General features: G+C 42.6%; 1 protein-coding gene across 2 annotated transcripts in view; it reads left to right on the top strand.

Annotated features, from left to right (window-relative positions):
• Positions 1-25150, top strand: part of srfbp1 (serum response factor binding protein 1) — a 61926-nt gene that overhangs the window by 17187 nt on the left and 19589 nt on the right. For both annotated transcript variants that reach the window (XM_042345690.1, XM_042345689.1), the window contains exon 3: positions 18119-18190. In XM_042345690.1, the coding sequence (XP_042201624.1) occupies positions 18119-18190 (72 nt within the window). The remainder of the gene's footprint in view (positions 1-18118; positions 18191-25150) is intronic.

Below are 25150 nucleotides of genomic sequence, written 5' to 3'. Positions count from 1 at the left end.
TTGTTTAGTTTGTTTCTTCTATTCTCGTTGTTGCTGCTCTCTTAATATAACATTTGAATACAATGTGAAGATATCTGAGGTTTTGGACCCAGAAAACGCATTGCAACAACAACAACAACAACAAGATTCCATTTATTGAGCGCCTTTCACGTCGGGAGGACGTCCCAAGGCACTGTACAGTTGGGTCAGGACCCGAGCAGGAGGGAAATGGTCAGGGTGAGGGAAGGGAGGGAGCGAGGAGGGGGTAGAGGGTCGAGAGGGGAGCTGAAGGCACGGTCAAAGAGAAAGGTCTTGAGACTGGCCTTGAAGGAGGAAAGGGAGGAAGCGGCGAAGGCACTGGGGGATAGAGTTCCAGAGCCTCGGGGCTGAGAGGCTGAAGGCCCGGCCACCGATAGTAGGGCGGTTGGGGCGGGGGATGTGGAGCAGACCGGAGCCAGAGGAACGGAGGGTACGGGCAGGTAGGTAGGGGGATAGTAGGTTGGAGAGGTAGGAGGGAGCAAGGCCGTGAATGGCCTTGTAGGTGAGGGTGAGGATCTTGAATTCGAATCGCCCTACCATTAGTGGTCGGGCCTTCAGCCTCTCAGCCCCGAGGCTCTGGAACTCTATCCCCCAGTGCCTTCGCCGCTTCCTCCCTCTCCTCCTTCAAGGCCGGTCTCAAAACCTTTCTCTTTGACCGAGCCTTCAGCTCCCCTCTCGACTCTCTTCCCCCTTCTCGCTCCCTCCCATCCCTCCCCTCACCCTGACCATTTCCCCCCTCCTCGCTCCCTCCCCTCCCCTGACCATTTCCCCCCTGCTCGGGTCATGACCCAACTGTGCAGCGCCTTGGGACGTCCTCCTGACGTGAAAGGCGCTTTATAAATGGAATCTTGTTGTTGTTGTTGTTGTTGAGGTTGCCCAGCATCAGTTAATTCATTCCAAGCTTGGAGTTAACTCGTGATCGGGTATCTTGAGCCTTTGCTTTCTGATTGGGTTGTCCTAAGTGTTTGGCCGAATAACACTGAAATGTACAACCACAACAACTTACACTTATATAGCAGGGTAGCATCTCAGAGCGCTTAACAGTGGCAGAACCTGATTCCGAGCCGGGGGGTGGGGGAAGCTGGCCATAAGTATGGTCGAAGAGGAAGGTTTTTAGATGGAATTTGAAAGAGGGGAGAGAGGGGCAAGGGAGAGGGATTGAGGGAAAGTGTTCCAGAGTTTCGGGGCATAGTGGCTGAAAGCGCGACCTCCGATGGTGGGGCAGAGGGTGCGAGGGACGAGCAGGAGGCCGGTGCCAGTTAAGCAGAGGGCTAGGTGGTGGATTGGGGAGTTAGGAGGTCAGAGAGGTAGGGAGGTGTCAGGGAATGAAAGGATTTGAACATGAGTGTGAGGATCTTGAAGTCGATATGTTCAGGGATGTGGAACTAATGGAGCCTGGCCAGAACTGGTGAGATGTGGGTACGGAGTTTGTTTCGGGTAAGTTTGTGAGCGGCAGAGTTCTGAATGAGCTGGATCTTTTGACTAGTGGAGTTGGGGAGACTGACGAGGAGTGCGTCTGAGTAATCTGGGCACAAGGGTTTCGGCTGCATTTGCAGTAATGTACAGTCGGAAGTGGGCAACGTGGCAGAGGTGGAAGAAGACGGTCCTGGTCATGGACGGTTGTGGGGGAGGTAGGACAGCTGGGGATCGAACCGGATACCTAGCTTGTGCACTGGTTCGATGAGTGTGAGGGAGAGCGCAGAGGAGGTTAAGAAATTTCAATCAGCAGGAGTGAAGACGTTGAAGGGAGCCAAGGAGTATGGCTTCCATCTTGTCCACATTCAGCTGTAATTGTAATTTGGTCATCTCATTTCAGTGCCAAACTTCTGATGTACTCTACTGTACTTTAGAAATGCTGTACTCTGTCCAGCGCCTTGGGACGTCCTCCCGATGTGAAAGGCGCTACACAAATGTAATCTTGTTGTTGTTGTAGTGAGAATTAGTCTACAAACTCTTTGACGAATATGATATTAATGAAACTATAAAATTTATGCTGACTGGTAGCAAATACTGGTAGCAAATGCTCTCGACTCCAGCTTTGTTACAAAAGCACTTGCTCACTTTAAACCAATTGACGGAGGTTTACGTCAATTATCAAACTGACTCGATTGTTACATCCCACACATTGAGGTTTCCCACATTAAGAGAAACTATTTTCAAGAATTTCATCAGAGCCAAATATCTTTCAGTTATACTCCAGGCTTGACCTTTAAACAGTTTGTAGAGTTCAAAATGCTGCCACGATGCATGTAGCAATAGAATTATTTTGAACAAATTCTATTTTTTTGTTTTAATAAATCCTGTATTTCAATAAATATTACCATGGACTTTATTTCTTAATAAACTTCTTAAGAATGAGAATAATAATCCTGGACTTTGATATAGCACCTTATCACGTCGTTGAGACGTCTCAAAGCGCTTCACAGAATATATTGTAAAGTGAATTAACTGTGTATTTTGTGGGCGAAATGCAGTAGTTAATTGCGCACAGCAGTGTCTCACAAGCAGTCATGGATTTTTGTTTTTTGGAGGGATTATTACTCCCAGAAAGCAATGCACCAATCGACTAACAACTGAGTTCCTAATTATAGCTGGGTAAATAGAGGTGTGTGGTGTAACAAAACTTGCCTAAGGTTTTGCCCCACCTGAGAATAGAACCCAGATCCTCTCGCTCACGAGGCAAGTGCTCAAACCAATACTCTACAGAATTCCTTTAAAAAATGACTTGCTGTTCTACCTTTTTTATTCTGCTTTCCTTTTATCGTTCGATGTCTGTAGTTCACATTATTGGAGAATGATTTTTATATATGGTATGGCTTCACCTATGCTAACAAACAAGTTATAAACAGCTGTTGCACTTATTTTAAACTGTTTTTTTGTCTGCCAATCTGCTAAGAAGGGTGAAAATATCATTTAATGTGAAGTCATTGTGAAAAAGCATTCAATAATAATAATAATAATCCTTGCATTTGATATAGCGCTTTTCACATCTTCTCGATGTCTCAAAGCGCTTCACAGAATAGACTGTAAAGTGAATTGACCGTATATTTGTGGGCGAAACGCGGCAGCCAATTGCGCAGAGCAGTGTCCCACAAACAGTCGTGGATTGAAAATGATCAATTTATTATTTTTTTTGTTTTGTTTTTGGAGGGATTATTATTAGGCGTGTGGAGTAAGGAAACTTGCCCAAGGTTTCACTCTGCCTGGAATTGAACCCAGGTCTCTCGCTTGCAAAGCGAGTGCTCTAACCACCGAGCTATAGGACTCCACATTCAAGTAGAGCTTTGAGACATCCTCCCGACGTCAAAGGCATTATATCAAATGCAAAGATGAGGGTGATTATTATTATTAAGAATTATAATAATCACCATCTTTGCACTTGCAATATTCCCTTTCCAGTCATGTGCATGTGAATAATGTACATGGATTGAACTCTTGATGGTACATCTAGAAAATTGCAGTTGATGCTGTCAGTGCGCCTGAGCCTATATTAATTACTAGGGTTCGGCACAATAGATATGTTACAGAGCTGCCTGCGATGGTAGTTAAGGGAAATGTCTCCAAATGCCTGTCTGTCATCAAATTCAGCTTCTATGCTGAAGAAAGAAACCTTCATCTTGTCGGGCTACTCATCCTTTACGTTGTCTGGTGGAGGAAGGGAAGGAGACTCGATCTGATTTGCCTCCGGGCCCTATGTGTATTGAAAAACAATAAGGAGGAAATGAAAATGTCTCATAAAATTATTATTTTTTGAAATGTCTAGGTGGTTTTGCATTCTATCAAATGCTATGACTTATTCCACTCTTAACAAGGCTGCAGCTGTACAGAATGGAAAGAAAGTTCCACTGGCATTCCCTGTTTAATATGAATTATTTCCTCCATCCTGAAGCCTATGGTCTCTTTGCTGCTTACTGTAGTCAGACACCGTCTGGTCTACACAGAGAAGGTCTGGTCACCTAGCGGTGCTTCATGGAAAGTATTAAAGTATCCACTGTACCTAATAGGTTCCATATGAGAAGGGATCTCTTTGAATTGAGGAATTAAAAAGGTTTATTTGTTTTATTAAAGGTTTTATTAAAAAAAATTGGACTTGGTTTTAATGAGCACAGAGGGCATTCAGATTTACACCAGGTGACTCCATAATGGCTTCCCTCACCATTCTTGTCACTGACTAACAACAGCATGTGCACAGTGAATCTTATTCCCATCGGTGTGATTTGATGCACCCAAGCTGCCACGTGACTTGCATCTGCGCGAGTTTCCTGCTCGCCAGTAACTGCGGTGTCGTCAGCTGTTGTCTTTTGAAAGAAAACGTCCAGCTCAGGTCAAACTTTCTCCTAAAGCATTTGAAGGAAGGAGAGAAGAACTTGGCATTCATCACATTGAAACATCTCGAAAAGTGCTTCACCGCAGCTGTTTTCAAGTGCAGTAACTTTTTGTAGCCATTTACATCAGGCTTGTGTGTGTATGGAATTGATAAAATAACCATTTTATTACATTCTTAACGGAGACTGCAATTACACCTGACTTACTTGAGAGGTAAACTATGTATTTTCACATTCCTGTTGTATGTACAGTAATTATACCACTATCACTGAGGGTTTTATCTGCACTGTTTTAAAAACTTGTTGATTTGGCTGGGTTTCCATTTTCTTTTTTATGAGGGTCTTTGGTTAAGATCTACCTTTATCTTTTTTAAAAAAACTTTTTAATCTGCCTGGCCTGGGGCCAAGAAGCTCGACTCACGCACTGTACTGAACTGATCTGCACTGCCTGCTCACGTAGCTCTTTCTGATCAACTTCTTCCATCTCCTTAGTTTGCTACAGTGAACTCAGAACTGAGCAAGGAGGCAAGTAGCTTTTATATTTGGAATTAAGATAAATTTGCAGACAGACGATGATAAGGTGGTACTTTAGAAAACATAAAATAACTTGTTCAACCTGGTGTTTTAATCCAGCCCGCACAATAAACAAGCTTTATAAAGATCCCCCAGGAATCTTGCACTGATGATGTGCTTTGCTAATTACCATTTAATGGCATGGTTCTTTAATAATCCAAAGGTAATTTGTTTGCCAGCTACTACATTCAGATCTTCAAACAAACTTTATTTCTTCCTGGCTGGTGCTGGGAAAGACTGATAGTAGATTTGCACTCAATAGCATTTTAGATTGCACGGACTTCAAAGAGTTCTGCGGCCATATGTTTGACAGCTGAATTTGCATCATTTTGCAACCCGATCCTGTGCCAGGTTCTATCGTTTGCACATTAAGGTCTTGATGAATTATGATGTGTCTCATTTTGTAATCATATTTCTGTTCTTGAGCATGAATGACTGTTTTATTTTGTTTAAAATTTACGTGAAGCTGCTACACAGCCAGAAATGTATAACCGATTATATTACAAACTACAAAACAAAAAAAAAAATTATAAGCCTTATCAAGTCCAACCTACAGTTAGGCAAATGGTTTAAAGTTGTGTTTTTATTACGCTGGTGTCAATTTATCTCCTTTTTCGATACGTGGCAAGTATGCTCCTTTATAGTTCCTGCCTATTATACTTTGGAACGTTTTCATACAATTGTCAAAAAAAAATGTTACTACAATTTGTCTTCTTTCGCATTGCGGCATGTTGCTGATTTTGTTACTTAAAATTATAAGACTTTGTATATTTCTTACCTTTACTCTCACTTTATTGTGTGTGCAACTTTATTCATGCTTGTTCCCCCAGTTTCTTCAATTCTTTCATTGCTCCAAGTGACATGCTGGGCAGACCATCAGAATGTAGTCCTATACTCAGTGGGGTAAAGGATTGAGCTTTTCCATCTCCAGTGAGTTTCCTATTTCGAGAGTGGAGTGATAGGTTTTGATGTGGTCCAGCCAGATGTGCAGGTGGACCGTTGGGCCAGATTTGAGCCAAGTGCTCACACCAGGCCCTTGAGCGAGCGGAGGTGGCTGGTGAACCAGGATGAAGATCAGGAATAGGAGGCAGTTCAGGAAGTGAGGGGGGCAAGGGCATCGAGTGTGGTGGAGAGAGTGCTGTGGAGGAGTGTAAATGCAGAGGATGGGTTGGTTCGGGAGGTGGGCCAGAGGGGAAGGAGTTCAAAGGACTCCAGGGCAGTGGAGAGTGATTGCGGGGAGATCTTCTTCCACGGGGAGTAGGAGATGGTGGTAGGTTTGGAGGCAGTAGGGAGAGGGATATAAGAGTTGAGGGAGATTAAATGGTGGTCAGAGATGGCCTTGTCAGTGATGGTGACATCTGAGACACTGAGGCTCCTTCTGGGTGATCTAATGAATGGTCATATGTTCAAACTCACCAGCTGGCTCATCCAAATGGTCATCCAAATATGACCAGCAGCAAAGAAAGATCCACCACACAATATAAACCCATTGACCAGGGTGGGGGAAGGAATAGCTTCACAAAGCCAAAGAAATCAAAACGCTGAGAACTGAACATTTTTCTCATATGCAATAATCCTATTTATAAGTGTGGAGAGGATGGGGTTCAGTGCCAGTTTATTGGCCTAAAGTAACAGTGTCGCATTCTGTTTGCTGAAGAAGTGAAACAGACGTAGTAACAGCAGTCAAGGGAGGGCCAGTGGAGAGAGTGTGCCACCCTATCTTCGGTGGGAATCCTGCTGGTACATTTCCAGATAAATCAAAAGCTGTCTTGGGTTTTATCTATTTATTTGAACTAAACACATACACATAGAAGTACATTTTTCCCAGCTATAGTTGTATTAGTGTGGAATTAGCTTGTTTCTGCAGGAATTCCCCCCTTGGTTAACACATTGGACTGTGTCCATTTCAATTTGTCAGTTACTTAAATGTAGGTCTTCCTGGGCTGTGTGTGAGTGCTTCCAAAATCAATCTCGGGAAGAAAGGATAATCAGATTCACAACATACCTGGAAGACATCCAATAAAGTTGCACCAAAAAAATTTTCCTCATGGATTTTACCTGTACGGTGTCATATTCCTATGCCTACAGAAACGGTCATGATAATTGACAGTAATTACTGTGAAGTGCTCTTAGGCATCTGACTTGATAGGGACTATAAACAATGCAAGTTCTAGTATCCACCAGGTAAAACCAATACCACTGTTGTGGACAGGAAACTATTGTTGGACTATTGAAATACTAACTACCCACATTCCCCCATTGATTTTTTTGTGTGAAATTGCAGTGATAATGTCAACCCCATTGCTCAGCAGAATAAGCTACATTGCCAACCATCCAAGAATTCTCTTCCCCTCCCTCTCCCCCGTTTTATCCACAAGGCACCAACACAGTGGGCTGAATGGCACCTTCTGTCCAGAGCTTCTCTGTGTTAAGGGATCGACTTGAATGCAGTACAGTTCCATGGGTGTCAACAGAACTTTATGAGTGAACAAGGACTTTGATATCAGGAAGTCTATTTGATTAGAAGACATTAAAGACAAGCTTAACCCAGCCTCTCCTAATTTAATAATAAATGATTCTTGTTTTTGATACAGCACCTTTCATGTTGGGAGGACGCCTCAAAGCACTTCACAGACATTTACTGCAAAGTGCAGTGACAGTGTATTTTGTGGCAGCCAAGCTTTGCAATGACCCACAAACAAGTGAATGACCAATTGTATCTGGGGAATTATTGGCCAGGACACTGGGAGAATCCCTTCTCTTTTTGAATTGTGCCATCAACAGGCAAATGGGATCTCGGTTTAACAGCTCAATCGAAGGACGGCACCTCCGACAATGCATCCGCCAGCACTGCACTGCAACTGAATGAGTTGCTTAAATACGTATTGTGGAGCATGAACCCGCAACCTTCTGACTCTTGAGGTGGGAATGTTACCAGCTGAGCCAAGCTGGCACGTTGTTAATTTGCTATAAACTATAAACAAGGTCTTAATGATTCCAAACTCTGCCGCCTGTGCTTACTGCCACTGTGCTCTGAATCTCTGGACCTCACTAGCTCAATCCCTCCATCTTGTCCCCTCTCAAATTACATCTGAAGACTTCCCTCAATCGTGCCTTTGGTCACTTCCCCTCCCTTTGCAGCTTTGTGTCAAACCACAACAATGTTAAGGGCGCTGAGACCCTACCCATGTAAAGTGCATTATATAAATGCAAGTCATTGTGGTGGTTTGGGTTGTTAGTTGTTGATTGTTACAGATTTGTTGTTGCTAACACAACTCTCACTTTCAGTCAAGGATAGTAATCAAGAACAGTAAAATTCACAGATTTTTTTCCAACTCTAGTTCTAGACTGCATTGGTCAATTTCAATGCCCCTTCTTCTGTACAAGTCAGGATAGCTAACGTTGACTAGAGATGACAACCAGACCTTTTTTGGTTTGTGTGGCTAAATACTACATACAACATGAGGTCCAGAGTCATTAAAGATGCCTGTTGGGAAATGTAAGTATTCATGAATAGAGCGATAAAAAATGTCAGTAATCCCTTTTTCCCACCCATCTCCTCCCCCACCCTTACCCTGTTAATCATGTCTGGAAAATCCAGCCTATTGAAGATTAATTACTTGCACAATTTACACTTTCCTTCAGGGGTATACTAAACGTGCTCCTATTGGCATTACCGCTGCATCACCACCACAATTTAAACAGCATCTTCACCTCAGACTCACTTATTTGGAGTTATAAGATGGGCTCAGGCCTGAGATTCACCCACAAATACACAATCACTCCACAATAAATCCTGTGAAGCGATTTGGGATGTCCTTCTGACATGAAAGACCCTGAACCAAATGCAAAGATTATTATTATCTTAATGCAACCAATATCTTGTCACTATACGCGATGTACAGGAGACTGCTGGAGAAAGCTGATACATTATGGGTACTTTTGCCACTGTAGTTGGTATAGTGGGAACGCTTTTCTGAGACAACCAATGTTTTTCAACCAAGCCAGTTCAGTTTGAAGTTTCCATTATGTAAACTAATAGATGGCAATTTAGTAGGTTCAGATCCAGCCCAGACTGAATGAAAATCTTCTGATTGCCTGCTGCAAAATAATGAAAACATTTACACTGGTTAAACACAAAGTACCCTGAGGTTGTGACGAAGACGCATTGCTGCAGCAGAATGGAAAGAGGATTGGGATTGCCCTGTCAGTAAACTCTGCTATTAGCTGACCTGGGAATGGAGAACAAGGAGTCATTCATACCAGTGATGACTTAATTGTTTAGTGGAATTTTATTTCATTTTAATATTTAGGTTGATTAAACCCTGTAATCAATAGGAGGAGGGGAAAGAGAATGCTAAATAAATGATTTTAAAAACAAATATGTCCTGGGAATAAACTTACAAAATTGTTTTTTTCCCTTTCCTCTACTAGCCTCCCCAAGTGCAATCTATCATTTCTTGACTTTTACTAAATAGACTTCAGTTGGGGAATCTGATAGTCTTGCGTTTTGAGTTCTTCTGATTATTTTGAAAATGAAATGTCAGCTTAAGCTATTGGAAGTAATGAGGGCCAGATGTTGGTAGGTGCTGCTTTGAAAGCAATTCTGTTCCATGCAGGATTGCAAAGCAGCAGAATATTGTTATGTGGAAAAGGACTATTCGAGTGGAAAATGAGTTTGATCTCTGAAGGGGAGCCAATTTATACAGTTTCATTTAATTAAGGAGACGTGGCAAATTATTTATTACCGATTCTAATTGGCTATATTATGGAAATATAATGTGGTACTTGGTGTAGTTTTAAATGTAATTTAAAATATATACAGTGTGTGCGTATCCATATGTGTGCATGTATATATATATATTTTTTAAAATGGTCATTGATTCCATGACTGTTTGTGGGACGCTGCTGTGTGCAATTGACTGCTGGGTTTCATCCACAAAATATAGTCAATCCACTTTACAATATATTCTATGAAGTGCTTTGGGACATCTAGAAGACGTGAAAAGCGCTAAATCAAATGCAAGGATTTTATTATTAATTACAGTCACTATACAAAGAACTCTATGGAGTGCTTTCAGATGTTCACCCAACGTCCCATCGCTCCAAGACAATACTTTGAGTGAAGGACACTATATAACTACAAGTGATTGCTTTGAAGGTGCTATATCAAATGCGAGTATCTTTTTTATAAATTACCCCTACAGGACTATAATACTATTCCCATTGGTTGGTTACAGGGCAGCATTGATGAGAGAGGACTGGAGTCTGCTCGGCTAAGCTTCTACTCTAAACATTGAGTTTGGAATAGAAGACCTAATGAAAAGCTAATGCAGAATTTGGTAAATTGCAGGTGTTACATTGTAATTACTTGTTATTGACAAGTAATCACTTGTCAAAACAATTTAGATTTTTGGTAGAATATATTTTTCTGCTCTTTCCCCACCTCAAAGATTCTCATTGGTTTCAGGAAAACACTAATGCAACAAAAATAACTTATGACTGCTCTGCTGCTCACCATTCTCAGTGATGGCTCTTTAATTACTGATAAAACATTTTACCCTTTTTGAGGAAAAATTGTGCTGTCCACTTGTCTTAGTTTTTTAAAAAAAATCTTTCCAACTCTGGTTTGGGTGTCGTTATTTGCTTGAAACAGTGCATCGAGAAATGTTAGTCAAGTCAGTCCAGTGAACATCTCTTGTGTCTAACTTTTGTGCATGTGGTGCTGGAGGACAGTAGTCTGCTGAGTGCTCTAACACTAATTGTGGTTTTCACTACACTTTTACAGAAGCATACTTGCGGCACTCGGTTTGACGAACAAAGTGAAGCCACCTTGAGAAGCCAGTCGAGCACCACTTTGACTTTGCACTGGCTGCAGCATCATATAATCAAGGACACTCCACTGCCTTTAAAGTTTTTAATATTAGTAAAGAGCCAGCATAGCTGTCTGTTCCTTATTAACAAGCACTTTGCCATCACTCAGATGCTGGGGAGTGCATGCAGCTTTGCATGTACTTGTCGGTACAAGGTGCAAGCTCTGCTTTCCCTGCAAACAGTGCTAAGAGGGGCAGGATTACTCAGTGTTACTGGCTCAAACAACTCTTATTGTCAATCCCTGCAGTGACATTTTGCAGTGACAGATTATTCTGATGGCTTTGGACCAACCTGTGCTACTTCATTGCTCTGTGGAGGAAGTGGCTTGTAACTGATATTCCAAGCTATGCCAAAACATTTGGAAATGGAGTACACTGTCACAGAACCCTGTCTTTCAACTCACTAAATTAGACTCTTCATATGTTTAATATAATGCAATTCACTCAGAGACGTATTATTAAATGGATCCAGGAAGGTGGAATTGCTGTCATTTGGGGGGAATAAATCATCACCATGGTGCTATTAACATCACATGTTGTCATTTGCTGGTTTAAAGATTCTCAGCACTCTAGGTCAGCAGGTTGTGAATTCAAGCCCAACACCATAATCTAGTCTGACACCACAGTGCAGTACTGAGGGAGTGCTGCATCATTTGAGGTGGTGCCTTTTGGATGAGACATTTAACCAAATTCACATCTGCTTGTTTAGCCTGTTCATTTGGCCGCTAAAGATACCATGGCACTGTTTATAAAGGCAGGGAGTTCTGGGTAACTGGCCAATATTCCACTTTCACTGAAATTCACAAAACAAAAACTGATTAAAAGATCGCTTCTGTTTATGAGATATTTCTGGCGCAGAATAGCTGTTATGAAGCAGCCACTATTCAAACAAACCCATTACTTTGTGACCTTGTGGAGGGGTTTCAGAATTGATTAGATGCTATATTACCTTATTCCATCCACACAATACAGTCACTGCACTTTACAGTATATTCTGTGAAGCGTTTGAGAAGTCCTCCTGACGTGAAAGGTGCATATTTGTTTGCCAGGATCCTGGGAGAAACTCTTTTTTTAAATAGTTCCAGGGGATCTTTTGCGTCCACCAGAATGGGCAGATGAGAAAGACAGATTGTATTTTTTTCAGCAAGATTGAACAAAAGGCAACACCCAAAATACCGTTGATTATGTGTGGTAGGGAAGGGTTATGTGTTTGGCTTGATTTCTTGATGATTTCTTTATCCAGTGTGTGGAGAATAATCCCATCTGAAGAGTGAGAGAGGAATTGTTAAAATAAGCCATCAATCTCTGTCAGTGATTACAGTGGAGTCTTCTGATGATTTACAGGCCAGCAATTACATTAAACTGGCATTGACTACATAACCGTTATCTGAACTGTATAAGAGTGCAGTCTTGAACTCAGGCCCACTGACCCACTATTTATTATAACATTCATTGAGGAACTCAGTGATTCATAGTTTGGTTTGATTTCTCTGAAGGAGTTGTGAAAACTCAGTAACGCTAATTGTGATGACATGCATATGGGAAGGATCAACCTTTTCCCACATAATGGCTGCAGATGTATTGAGTGGTTATTCAGCAGATGAGTACCAGGAAATCTACATGTAATTATACAGCACAGAGAATAATTAATGGTATGGTATTTATTAAATCACGTGGAATCAGCTTTTCGTATAGGGTGAGCTTCTCAAAGCGCTTCACAAAGATGATGGGGATCAGCGACAGTGGAGGGGAGAAGGGGGCAGATTTAAGGTGCTCACCAAAGAACAGTCCAAAGCCATCAATGTTTACGATTTTGAAAGAGAAGGATTCGGGGAAAGGGATCCAAAGAATAACGGAATAGTTTTGAAAACTTTGAGCAGATTTCTTCTCTTTTAATTATGTTGTATCAAAGTGCATTAATTATTTTGTTTTTAATTAGACAATATTTTGCTATTTTACTACAATCCTTGCATTTGATCCTTGCATTTTATGTAGCACTTTATCACATCATCAAGATATCTCGAAGTGCTTTGCAGGATATACTGTAATCTAGATTGACCATATTTTATGGCGATGTGGCAGCCAGCTGTGCATAGCAGTGTCTCACAACAGCCAGGGAGTGAGTGACCAATTTTATTCGGGGGATTGTTGGCCAGGACACTGGAAGAAACTCTTCTCTTTTTGAATAGTGCCAAGAGATCTTTAACATCCACCTGAACGGGCAGGCAGGACCTCGGTTTAACGTCTCATCCAAAGGACGGCACCACAATGCAACCCCCCCCCCACACACCTCTGCATTTGAGTGTCAGCTTAGACTATGTGATTCCAAGTCCCAATTATAATTACTGATTATAATTCAATCGATTTCCTGTCCCTTCTTGTTGCCTTTCTGCCCATCATTGATTTGTTTTAGTGGATGCCCTTTGAACATCATTAGCTTGACAATGAAGGCAGTAGTAGAGTTCAGTCCTCTTGACCCTCCAGTTTGAAAGTTCCTTCAAAAGCTTCAAATTACTGTTTCAAACGAGAAAGGTTGTGATTAGCAGCTGAGGTGCTGGCTGCCTTGTGTTTGCAATTTTCATTTTTGTGGAGTATTTGTAATGGTCTGAGTCTGGGTACGTTTTTGAAAATGGTGCTCTTACCCAATTTTCAAGAGCAGAGGTCCCACATTGCAAAGGAGAGTGATATGGTTTGCTTTCTCCCATTCTAACTGGTGTGGAAGGAACAGAAGAAATGAGTACTTGTTTGGCAAAATAAACCCAAGTTTCTATTTCAGTTTGCTAGTGGAAAGCTTTAAAAGTGCACGTAATTTTATATTCCCTGAAGCACTGTTTGTATTTTAGGAACATTACTCCCTGTAATTTGTATAAATGGGTGTCTTGGTTCTCTTATTTTTACAGATCGTGTCTAAGCATATTCTGTTCTTGAGAGCTTGGCATTTTTGACTGAAATTTGTAGCTATGAGGCTAATTATCACCATCACTAAACCACCATTGAACTTGGGTAACTTCGTCAATAGGTTTGTTGGTTTTTTAAAAAGGAAAGAAATGTTTTCTCTCTTGCATGCAATTTGACTTTTTTTCCTTGAATAGAGTAACAAGATCACAAGATTCCTTTGAATGAAGAAGCCCCTTTGGCCTATTTGATTTCATCCATCCAAAATGCATCCTCTACAGCATCAAGTTGTCTTTTTTAAATAAGTTCAGGGTCCTGCCATCAACCACCCTTCCTTGCGACCTATTCCAGTCAGCAGTAGCCCTCTGGGTCAAGAAATATTGTTCTGCATTTTCTTCCTCAATCTTATTTAAAGTGTTACATAATAATAAATAATCCTTGCATTTGATATAGCACCTTATCACACCTTTGAGATGTCTCAAAGCACTTCACAGAATATACTGTAAAGTGAATAGACAGTATATTTTGTGGACAAACGTGGCAGCCAATTGCACGCAATGTCCCACAAATTCTAGTTAGTCTAATTGCTCATTCTTCTAACACTGGGGATCATCCTTGTTGCCCCCATCCATACTGCCTTACATCCTGGGCAGCCTCTTTATGTTGTGGTAACCACAAATCTACACACTGTACACCTATGACTTCTGATGATCTGACCTCAACTAATTTGGCAGTGGAACCTAGCATCCTGTTTACCTTGTGTATTGCTGCCTCGCACTGTTTTGACCTGGTGAGCGATAAGCCAACTCGAAGCTTCCCACAAGTTCTATCTCATCTTGTGTGTGTCTCCTATTCTTACTTCCTACATGCAGTTCCTTGTATTTATTTGTTGTTTGGCAGTCATCAACCATGTGCATTAACCTATATTTGTAAGACTTTTGCTGCCTTCTCTGATTCCTCAGTTTTCTCTATCCTTGTATCATATGCAAATTTAAGAACCTTAGGCTGGATCTGCAAATCAATGTCAACATATACAAGGAACAGATCCACGGACATTGGCCACCCTCTGGTAATTTGTCAAAGATCTCATTATTAATGCATGAATTTTGGTAAGCTATTTGACCCTGGTCACAGTGATATTCATTCCTTGCCCAAATGTTCCGACTTATGCACCTTTCAACAGTGATCTGGATATCAGTCAAGTGCAAGAATACTGGCTAATTTCACTTCAAGGACGGTTCCCTGTCTGAGATGAGACAACAATAACAACAACTGGTATTTATATAGCGCCCCTCACGCAGGGTAGAATTCCAGAGCATTTGCTAGTGATGGAGCATAATGCTGAGCCGGAAGGGGGTGTGGGAGGTGACTGTCAACACGGTTGAAGAGGAACTTCTTCAAGCGCAATATGAAGATGGGGAAGGAAGGGATAAGGCAGAGGGATATAAGAAGAGTGTTCCAGACTTCTGGGGCATAGTGTCTGAAAGTGCAGCCACTGTTGGTGGAATGGAGAGCACCAGGGACAAGCAGGATGCCGTAGCCAGTCGAGTGTAGGCAATGGGTAGTGGATCGGGGAGTAAGCGAGCCAATGCTTTAGAGGGGGTAAGTGGGGTGGGTAGACAGATGAGATCAAAGAGGCTGAAAAAGGCCTTCATTTGTGATATTGTGAACTCATCAGACATGGGTTTGGATCTGTAATGTTTCAGACTGTCCTATTGCTGCACTGGGCAGTCGGTGGCTTTACCAACCAGGCAATCAAGGACATCACTGACTGAAGTTATTTTAAGGGTTGAGATATGTGGTTTGCAAGAAAGTTGAATGAATAAAGGTTATTCAGTCCATTGAACTCACTCCTTTGACAAGAAGTAATAATAAGTAGAGCATATATTGGCAAGGAATCTCCTCAAATGAACTCCTGGGAGTATCTGAGGAACCCACGCCCCACCTCTCCATGTCCGGCTATATTTATTTTCTGAGCAAACTCTTTGTGTTTTTCTTTAACCAAAATGATTTCCTGTCATTTGAAAATAGACAAAATTTAAATCCTGCATTTTCTCCTTGTCCTGCTTAACCCCTGGTGTGCCACACAAATACTTTCTAAACACAATTCTTGATTTGATTTTTCATCTGGTAAATTCTGTGCTTGTCAACTTCAGTGGTTGGTTCTTGAGAATAGGACAGTTTCCTATTTTTTTAAAAAACACCGTCAGCATTGAATGCTCTATAAAGGCAGGCATGGGAGTAGTTAAATGTGAAGCACTAAACTAAACAAGACCCTCCTCTTCGACCACGCCTTCGGTCACCCTTCCACCCTTACCCTCCCTGCCCTCCATCCCACCTGATCCCAACTCCCAGCTCAGGTCCAAATCCCTGTCCTGTCCAGGCTTGAGGGGCTGAATGGTCTACTCCTGTTCCTATGTTTCTGCCTTTCCCTCGATTTTCATTGGGTCAAGATCAAAACTCGTGGATGGCAGATTCTCCACTGTAACTCATTCACACTCAAGACTGTGCATTCCTCCCTCATGCATCCTACATGGAGGTGACTGTAGGCACTGTCGAATAGGAAGGTCTTCAGTCACGCCCTCAAAACGGGGAAGGAAGGGGCAAGGCGGAGGGATAGAGTAAGAGTGTTCCAGAGTTTCGGGGTGCCCTCACTCAGCCTCTTTTGCCAGAGATTAAAAACCAGGGCCACCAGCTTGGCAGAGAAAATAAAGGCTCATCTCAAACCTCAGTGGACCTGTGGGACACTGCTGTGCGAAATTGGCTGCTGAGTTTCGCCCACAAAATACAGTCACTACACTTTACAGTATATTCTGTGAAGCGCTTTGAGACGTCTTGAAGACGTGATAAGGCGCTATATCAAATGCAAGGATTATTATTTATATTATAATTATGCTACTTAAACCATTAGCTTGTTATTAACTTAGACTTGTGTTGAATCCATCTTGTTCCTCAGATACTTTGGTGGTGTGCTGGACTGTGGATCATAGCCTTTCCACTTGGTTCTAAATAATCACCTTCATAGAATTATATAGCACAGAAGGAGGCCATTCAGCGCATTGTGTCTGCTGGCTCTTTGCAAAGACCTATCCAAATCAATCCCACGTCCCCACTCTCTCCCCATAGCCCTGCAAATTTGTCCTCCCCAAATAATTATCTAATTATTACCTTCAAAGTACACTATTTACAGTAAATGCTGCAACAGATTTTGAGATGTCTTTCTAAGGTGAAAAGGGCAATATCAAATGTTATTATTACAAACCAAAACTGGTGAGCTTTAGAAGAGAGCCTCTAAAGTCAATATATCTCCACTTGATACACCACCTTCTTATTATGCCCTCGCTGAATAAGATTGCTAACTTGGTGTCAGTTTGTGCCAGGTTACAGGGCGTTTAGTGTTTTGGACTTGTGCCTACCAGGGACCTGGTTATGGGTAACCACACTCCTTTCACCTGGGACCTTTGTAACCAGGAGCGAGACTTTCATCCCCTCAGTCTAGACTAGATTCACGCCTGGGTCCCAGCCTTTTATTGGATTAATTAACACATGTCCTGTAATCAGCCTCCGAGTTGCAGTTAAACACTAGTGTTCTGGAAACAAATTGTCTGCATCTGTGGACGTTGGGCGTTCGACATGGTTTTGCCACTTCAGGTACTTTAAATCTTGATGAGACTTCCTCTCCGCCTACTCTTCCTCTCCACCTTGGCTTTTTTTTAAAAAAGCGTAGGACAGCTGGATGCTGGATGTGGTGCTTTTAGAGGTTTCAATGAACACCATCCTCCCCTTCCTCTCCTGACGGTGCTGACCTTTGCTGTAATACAATGCTATTGCACCAGCACATCTGCTGTCTCACCCCATTGACCATTCTTTATGTGTGAGTCATGACGAGGAGGCAGTGTGACCGTGGAGGGTATTATAGCTAAGTCTGACTCGGATGAAGCCTGATGTTAATTTTCCATTATCCAGATGCCTGGATAGAGATTAGAAGCAAGAGCATTGATTTTTATTTTTCTCTCTCTATCCCCCCGCCCAGGTGCTGAAGCCGATATTCATTGCTCATTGCTGCCCCAGTTGAGATCAGTTAACTCAGCACAAACTGGGATTTGATCCTGATGTACATGGGTCCGTATGACAAAGCAGATGTAGTTTTTACCAAATTACCTATAGAGGAAGCATTGCCACATGTACGATTCATACCTTTTATATCCTGCATTCCTTCGCTCTCCATATTTAGGAAGATAGTTTAGATTCCCATGGGGTCTTATGCTTGTGACACATGTTGCAGTACTGTATTACAACCTGAGAATAAACTGTATCTGGGAGGGTTAATGTACTAGAGAAATGCACTTGTCGTCCAAATGGCCTCTTCTCATCCTTGACTTTTCTTATGCTCTTTTACTGAAGGAAAGTAATTCCTTTTATTTTTTTATTTAGGACTTGAGACCAGATGAAGTTTCAAAAACTGCACTTCAGGGAAATCTCAGTTTCGAAAAGATCTGCAAAAAGGTAGGTGATCTGTTATCACTTACTGATGTTAGTTTGTGCTTCTCTTTAAAGGGCAACAAAACTGACCATTGTCATTGTTTACATTCTTCCTCATTCAGGTGATATTTTCCCATTTCTCCCCATATTTTGTATTCTTGGACAGTCCCATACCTTCAGGATATTGCTGGCATTAGAACTAGGAGTCACAATATCACAGAGGGCTGATGATCCTGGATGAAGCTTGAAGGAATGAGTAGAGAAAAGATGTGACATGGGCATGGAAGGACTATGCTTCTTGGATTTAGTTAATTGTTGAGTTTAAAATAGTGCTTTCATAGCGTAACCACTACTACAAACAAGCCCTAACACGTAAAGTGCATTTTCTCCAGAGAACAACCTGTACGTCACACCAAGTTATGTGAGCTCAATACTGAGGCAATCTCAGGGTGGTGCCAAAATCTCACAAGACATACAGAAAACCCCGTAGAAAACCTAGTGTTTTGTCATGGGCACTTTCAATTAAAGTAGCACCTAATCAGTTCATCTCCATTAAACAAAGTTTAGAAATTCTGTGAGGAGCCATTTCCATTTGTGGAAGTCCAATGTTGTGGTTAGCAGTGATATACCACACTCCCAGACTGCTATTATACATCCATTTTAGATAATACTTTCTGTGTATTATCTTAAAAGTGCAATAGAAGCTCACTAATGAGGTCAGTAAACAGTCAATATATAGACAGAGGAATTTTGACCAATTTGTGGGTTGTTTTCACAAGTGAGTTTATATAATTCTGAGCTATATAATATAATGTCCAAAGGCAAAAGACTGGAAAAGAAATTGACTGCGTTAACGAGTTCATCTCGGTAGGGGGAGGTAACTTTGAAATGAGCTCTCACTGTTTATTGTTTGATATTATCTGGAGTATAATTCAAATACATTACAATACAAAATTACATTTGTAAAGCGCCTTTTATGTCAGGAGGACGTTCCAAGGCGTTGAACAGTCATGGATTAGGACGCGAGCAGGATGGGGGTGCCAAAGGCACGATCAAAGAGGAGGGTCTTGAGGTGTGGCTTGGAAGAAGTCAAGGGAGGGAGTGAGGTGAAGGGAATGTGGGATGGAGTTCCAGAGGGTGGGGGCAGAGAGGCTGAAGGCCCGACCGCCGATGGTGGGGCGGGCCGGGTGGAGGACATGGAGCAGGCCAGAGCCTGCTGAGTGGATGGAGCAGACTCGTTGAAGGGGTAAGCTGGTCAGAGAGGTAGGAGGGGGCAAGGGCATGGAGGACCTTGAAGGTGAGGCAATCTTAAACCTGATCCTCTGAGGGATGCGGAGTCTTTGGAGCTGGGCGAGGAAGAGTGTGATGGGGATCACAAATACAGTTTGTTTCACTACATTGCTCGATGGCTATTTTAATGTTTCACTTTTCTGAAGACATGATTTCAGTTACAACTTGCATGTGTTCAAACTCACCTGAATATTCTTTGCTTCCCCATCCCTCAAAAAAGTCTCCCATCAGTCTTTAGTCTCATGCTATGAGCACCATGACACTTTATTTATTTTAGAAAGATAATTACCTCCCCTTCCACAGTCCTAGTTGTAAGTTTAATAAAATAATGAAACCTGTTAGAAATCAGAAGATTTTTCTGTATTAGAAGTTGTGTGAATGTGGATGCAGTGCCACAGGCCCTAGCTGTAGCATCTATTGGGATATTTAAAAGAGAATTCAATAGACACTAAGGGAATTAGGAGAAATTGAGCAAAGGTTCAATGAACTGTCCTGATCCAATATAAATGGTGGTACAGAATGGCCTCCTCCTCTTCCATGGTACTAATTCATCAAGGACTATATTATTACTTTAACAAAGAAAAGAATTGTCCTTAATTTGAGGCATTATCATTCCAGTACACAGTACTTTACGATCTACTGTACAGTCTGAATCTTTAAACAAATCTGCATGTAGTTGAGTTTTCACTTTTTTCCACTGCCAACTCACTGACTGGAGATCATTACTGCAACATTTGTAATCTGGATCCTATAATGTGAAAGAATTGGACTGCAAAAGGTGTGTTTTTATTTCTCCCCAAAAGCTGCTTCTGATAACAAGCTTGCAGTACCGCTCTGTTGCCAGTGACTCAAGAATTTAAAGCAAAATATCGTCCAAAAGGAAATATTTGTTTGTATGGTTTAAAAGTGAGCTACTTTTGATTCTGTCACAGTATTGGGTGGTGACCTTATGAAATAATTGATAAACCAGATGTTTGTTGGTATTTCCTGCCACCCACTGTGACTTTCTGTTCCATTACTAGTTTTTTCTTCACTTTTCTAGTAGGAGGAAAACCACAGGAATAAATCAGGTAAAAAGCTTGAGGAAAACTTTTCAGATGGTGCAGACATGCTGACATTTTACAAGCTTTGCTATGTTAGATATCGCACAAACAAGGCCTTTAATTGACCGCAGTGAGTATTGGACATGTTTTTAGAAGCTAGCATTAGCTCCAAGGTCTATAGCAATAGTTCCAAGGTCCATGACCCGCTCTGCCTTGGGACGTCCTCCTGACGTGAAAGGCGCTTTATAAATGGAATCTTGTTGTTGTTGTTGCCTTCCCTCAACTCCGTAACATCGCCCGACTCTGCTACTACTTCAACACTCAGGCCAACATCACTCCCACTTTGAAAAAACCCTCCCTCGATGCGTCGCAGCTATCAAGCTACCGGCCCATCTCCAACCTCTCCTTCCTGTCCAAGGTCCTTGAAAGAGTTGTCGCCTCCCAGCTGCGCTCTTTCCTCTCCACCCATTCATTATTCGAACCAGTTGGGTTTCCGTGCTGACCACAGCACAGAAACTGCCCTGGTCAAGGTCACCAATGACATCCTGACCATCTGCGACCAGGTCTCCCTCTGCCTCCTCGTCCTCCTCGACCTATCGGCAGCATTCGATACAGTCGACCACGCTATCCTCCTCCACCGCTTGTCCTCCCACCTCAACCTTCAAGGCCCTGTCCTTGAGTGGTTTAGGTCGTACCTCTCCCACCGTCCTCATTTTGTTTCCACAAACGGCTTTTCCTCCGGCCCCCGCACTGTCTCGTGTGGTGTCCCTCAGGGCACTGTCCTCGGTCCCCTCCTCTTCACCCTCTATATGCTCCCCCTCGGTGACATCATCCGCAGACATGGGGTTAACTTCCACATGTATGCGGATGACACCCAACTCTACCTTTCCTCCTCTACCCTCAACTCCATGACCACCGATGTCCTGACAGCTGCCTGTCCGACATCGAGTCCTGGACGAGAGACAACTTTCTTCAGCTCAACGTGCGCAAAACTGAGGCCCTCCTGATTGGCTCACGTCAGCGCCTCCGCACCTCAGGCGCTGACACCATCAGCATCCAAGGCTGCACTCTCCACCTTTCAAAGCCAGTCAGGAACCTCGGGGTTCTGTTCGACCCTGAGCTGTCCTTTCTCCCTCATATCCGCACCACAACTGGCACCGCCTTCCATCACCTCCGGAACATCGCCAGACTACGGCATTACCTCACCCCTCACGCTGCTGAAACTCTGGTCCATGCCTTTGTCACCTCAAGGCTGGACTATGGGAACTCTCTCCTCGCCGGCCTTCCCGGCACCTCCCTCCACAAGCTGCAGGTCATTCAGAACTCTGCAGCTCGTGTACTGTCCCGCACCAGGCTTCGGGACCACATCACTCCCACCCTCGCTCGCCTCCACTGGCTCCCCATCCCCCAGAGGATCGAATTCAAGATCCTCATCCTCACCTACAAGGCCATTCACGGCCTTGCTCCCTCTACCTCTCCGACCTACTATCCCCCTACTTACCCGCCCGTACCCTCCGTTCCTCTGGCTCCGGTCTGCTCCACATCCCCCGCCCCAACCGCCCTACCATCGGTGGCCGGGCCTTCAGCCTCTCAGCCCCGAGGCTCTGGAACTCTATCCCCCAGTGCCTTCGCCGCCTCCTCCCTTTCCTCCTTCAAGGCCGGTCTCAAGACCTTTCTCTTTGACCGTGCCTTCAGCTCCCCTCTCAACTCTCTACCCCCTCCTCGCTCCCTCCCTTCCCTCCCCTCACCCTGACCATTTCCCCCCTGCTCGGGTCCCGACCCAACTGTACAGCGCCTTGGGACGTCCTCCCGACGTGAAAGGCGCTCTATAAATGGAATCTTGTTGTTGTTGTTGTTTCTTTCCCAGTGTGTTGGATTGATTTCCTGGGGGAATTAACCTCACTGTACAACTGAGAATGGCAACTTACTGTGAAGAAAACCTCAGGTACAAACTTGGTCTTCTACCACTGCACAGGCAGGGGGCTGTCCTGCTGTGATTTTTCCAGCCTTCCTGTGCTGTCGTGTCTATGGTAAACTGACGTTACTCATGTATTCTCTTTAGAAATACGGTGCTCTTAAGGCAAGGGTTATCTGCACTGATTTTTCTGTCATTACTACCAAAGGGTTAAAAGTTTGTTTATTTTTATATTTTAAAAAAATACATCTGGTTGCCACCAAATCCCATTTTGAAAATTGAATGTCAGGTTCAGTAATAGGGAGGATCATCCATTCAATGATGAAACACCACTCTAAAGTTAGCCCGACCACAAATCTATGCAACATAATCCCGGTTACCCAAATGATAATTATCAAAGTCACACCCAGCCCACCATCTTAAATAGTTGACAGTGGTGTGTCTGGTTATATTTGATGTTTTTCTCCACTCCCCTCAAGGCAAAACAAGTTTAAATTCGGCTACCCGACCTGCCAGATTTTCTGGCCATGGGCAGGTAAATCTTTCTGTGAGCAAAATGGACAGGGAGATTGTGTTTACTCACTGACTTCACCACACTATGGCAATCCAGGGGCCATTGCGGCTGGTACAAAGCTGGGCTTGTCCATTATGCGAGACATTGGATAGAGATCAGATCTGGTCCACAACAGGAAATGCGCATTGTGATTTGCTGTTTGAAGAATCTGTACTGATTGTGGAAAGTACAGAGTGTGTTTTTTTCCCTACCACACGTGGTTTACTGCCCTGTAGGTTCCTGATCACTCTTTTCTTTTACTTTGAAAACTTAAGTTGTATTTGTTATATTTGATCATCTGGTAAGGTCCTGCTTACTAGCATAAGCTGTGAAATCTTTTTGCTGTGGCTCCCCTGCTTTCCTTTTTGACTCCCTCTCAATAGCCTTGGCATCTGGATCTGGTACTTGACCAGCTTTCAAAGCCTGTGATCTCTGAGGAATAACTGCCTCATCTTCCTCCACATTCGTTGCGTACCCTCAAGCCTCCGGGAATTTTATAGAGTCACAGAAAGTACAACACAGAAAGTGCTCAGTCAGCCCATTGAGTTTATCTCGGTGCTAGCTACTGTGTTGAGAGCTTTCTACAGCAGAAACCTGTTAAAAGGTGATAGTTGTGATCCATAAAATCCCAACCTGCATTATAAGTGGGCTCAATTGCCAGTTAGCACTTCTGCATTTACTGGGCATGAAAGTAAAACTAAAAAATGTCTGACTTGCGGCTCATTAGAAACAACATAATATTTTATCAAGTACCTGCTTTATCCCACAATTGAGCTCTACTTATCGTTTATTGTCCTGGCCAACAATTCCCCCAAATAACTGGTCACTCACTTCATGACTGTTTGCGGGACATTGTTGTGTGCAAATTGACTGCTGCCTTCACCTACAAATTCACAGTCGGTAGGTATACTTTGCAGTAAATTTGTGTAAAGTGTTTTGAGATGGCTCGATGACATGATAATGTGCTGCATCAAAATAAAGGAAGATTATTATTATTGCTTGTTATAACATCAGGTGAATTTTCTAGCTATTTGTTTCTAATTTATTTTTGTTTTTTATTCAATAATTTCCCTTAATTTCCTTAAAATGTTGAAACGCCTCAAAGTGATTAGAGATTTCTGTAACATAGTAACTGTGTATTTGTAGGTGCAAGCGATTTTGCACTCCATAATTTTTGCAACGCAATGATTTTTCTTTAAAGATGATTTCTGCCGCATTATTTATTGAAAGCAGTGGGGCTACACTCACCTTAGTAGTATAGAATGGGAATGTCAGCTAGATTAACCCTCCCCGTCAGCACTTTGTTTTGCAATGTTGAAGACATGTCTACATCTATAGGTCTGTGTTGGATTACTGGAGATCTGCCGCACCAGACTTTATTTTTGCACAGTCTGTTCAGCCCAAGGGGCACCCTGTTTTACCTCTAAATGATGCAATTATTTGGATTCTGGAAATTGTTCTTCCTATTAAAATAGAAAGTTGATTGTAATGAATTTTGAACATTTTGTTCTTGCGCTTTGGTTTGTCGCCCTTTATCTGTCGTAACAGCAGCAAATTGCATTTATAAAGCATGCTTCGTGCCGGACGGGTCTCGGAACTGAGAAGGAAGGACGTTTGTGCCTTGGTTGTCACTATGCGATGGCACTCTTGAGTTGCAGAGGAAATCAGAGGGGCACTTTGTGTGTGCTATAGTGCTGCTTAGTGAATTTTACTGATTGACCCAGATCTGCTGGATGGTGAGGGAGAAGGAATTCCCCCCACAGTAGTGTGTGCATTGACAAGTTTCTATGTATTTTGTTAGCATTTGCCTACAAATATACAGTCACTCCATTCCACAGTAAATCCTGTGAAGTGCTTTGAGACGTCCTTCCGACATAATAAGGCGCTATGTCAAATGCAGGTATTATTATTACCATGTGCATTGGTTTGTTTTTGAAGAGGAAACGTTCAGTAAGGTGCTGAAACTTTATGTTGCCCTGCTGCCCTTATGAAGGAATACTGCTGTATCCTTTACATTGAAAGGGTGGTTCTAATTATAGATTTCTTTTGAGAATATGGTGGGCAGCAATAAACAGATTAAAACCACATAACTGTATATTACTTTATGCCCCAAAGTATATATTTTAAGATGAACTACATAAAAGCAGAAGTAGTGTATGGGAACCTCCTTAAGTCTCTCCTTG

This window comes from Callorhinchus milii, unplaced genomic scaffold, assembly GCF_018977255.1.
Source record: "Callorhinchus milii isolate IMCB2004 unplaced genomic scaffold, IMCB_Cmil_1.0 Scaffold74, whole genome shotgun sequence".
Classification (NCBI taxonomy): Eukaryota; Metazoa; Chordata; class Chondrichthyes; order Chimaeriformes; family Callorhinchidae; genus Callorhinchus; species Callorhinchus milii.
Note: the sequence above shows the minus strand (reverse complement) of the source record. Positions and strands in the feature narration are given on the sequence as shown.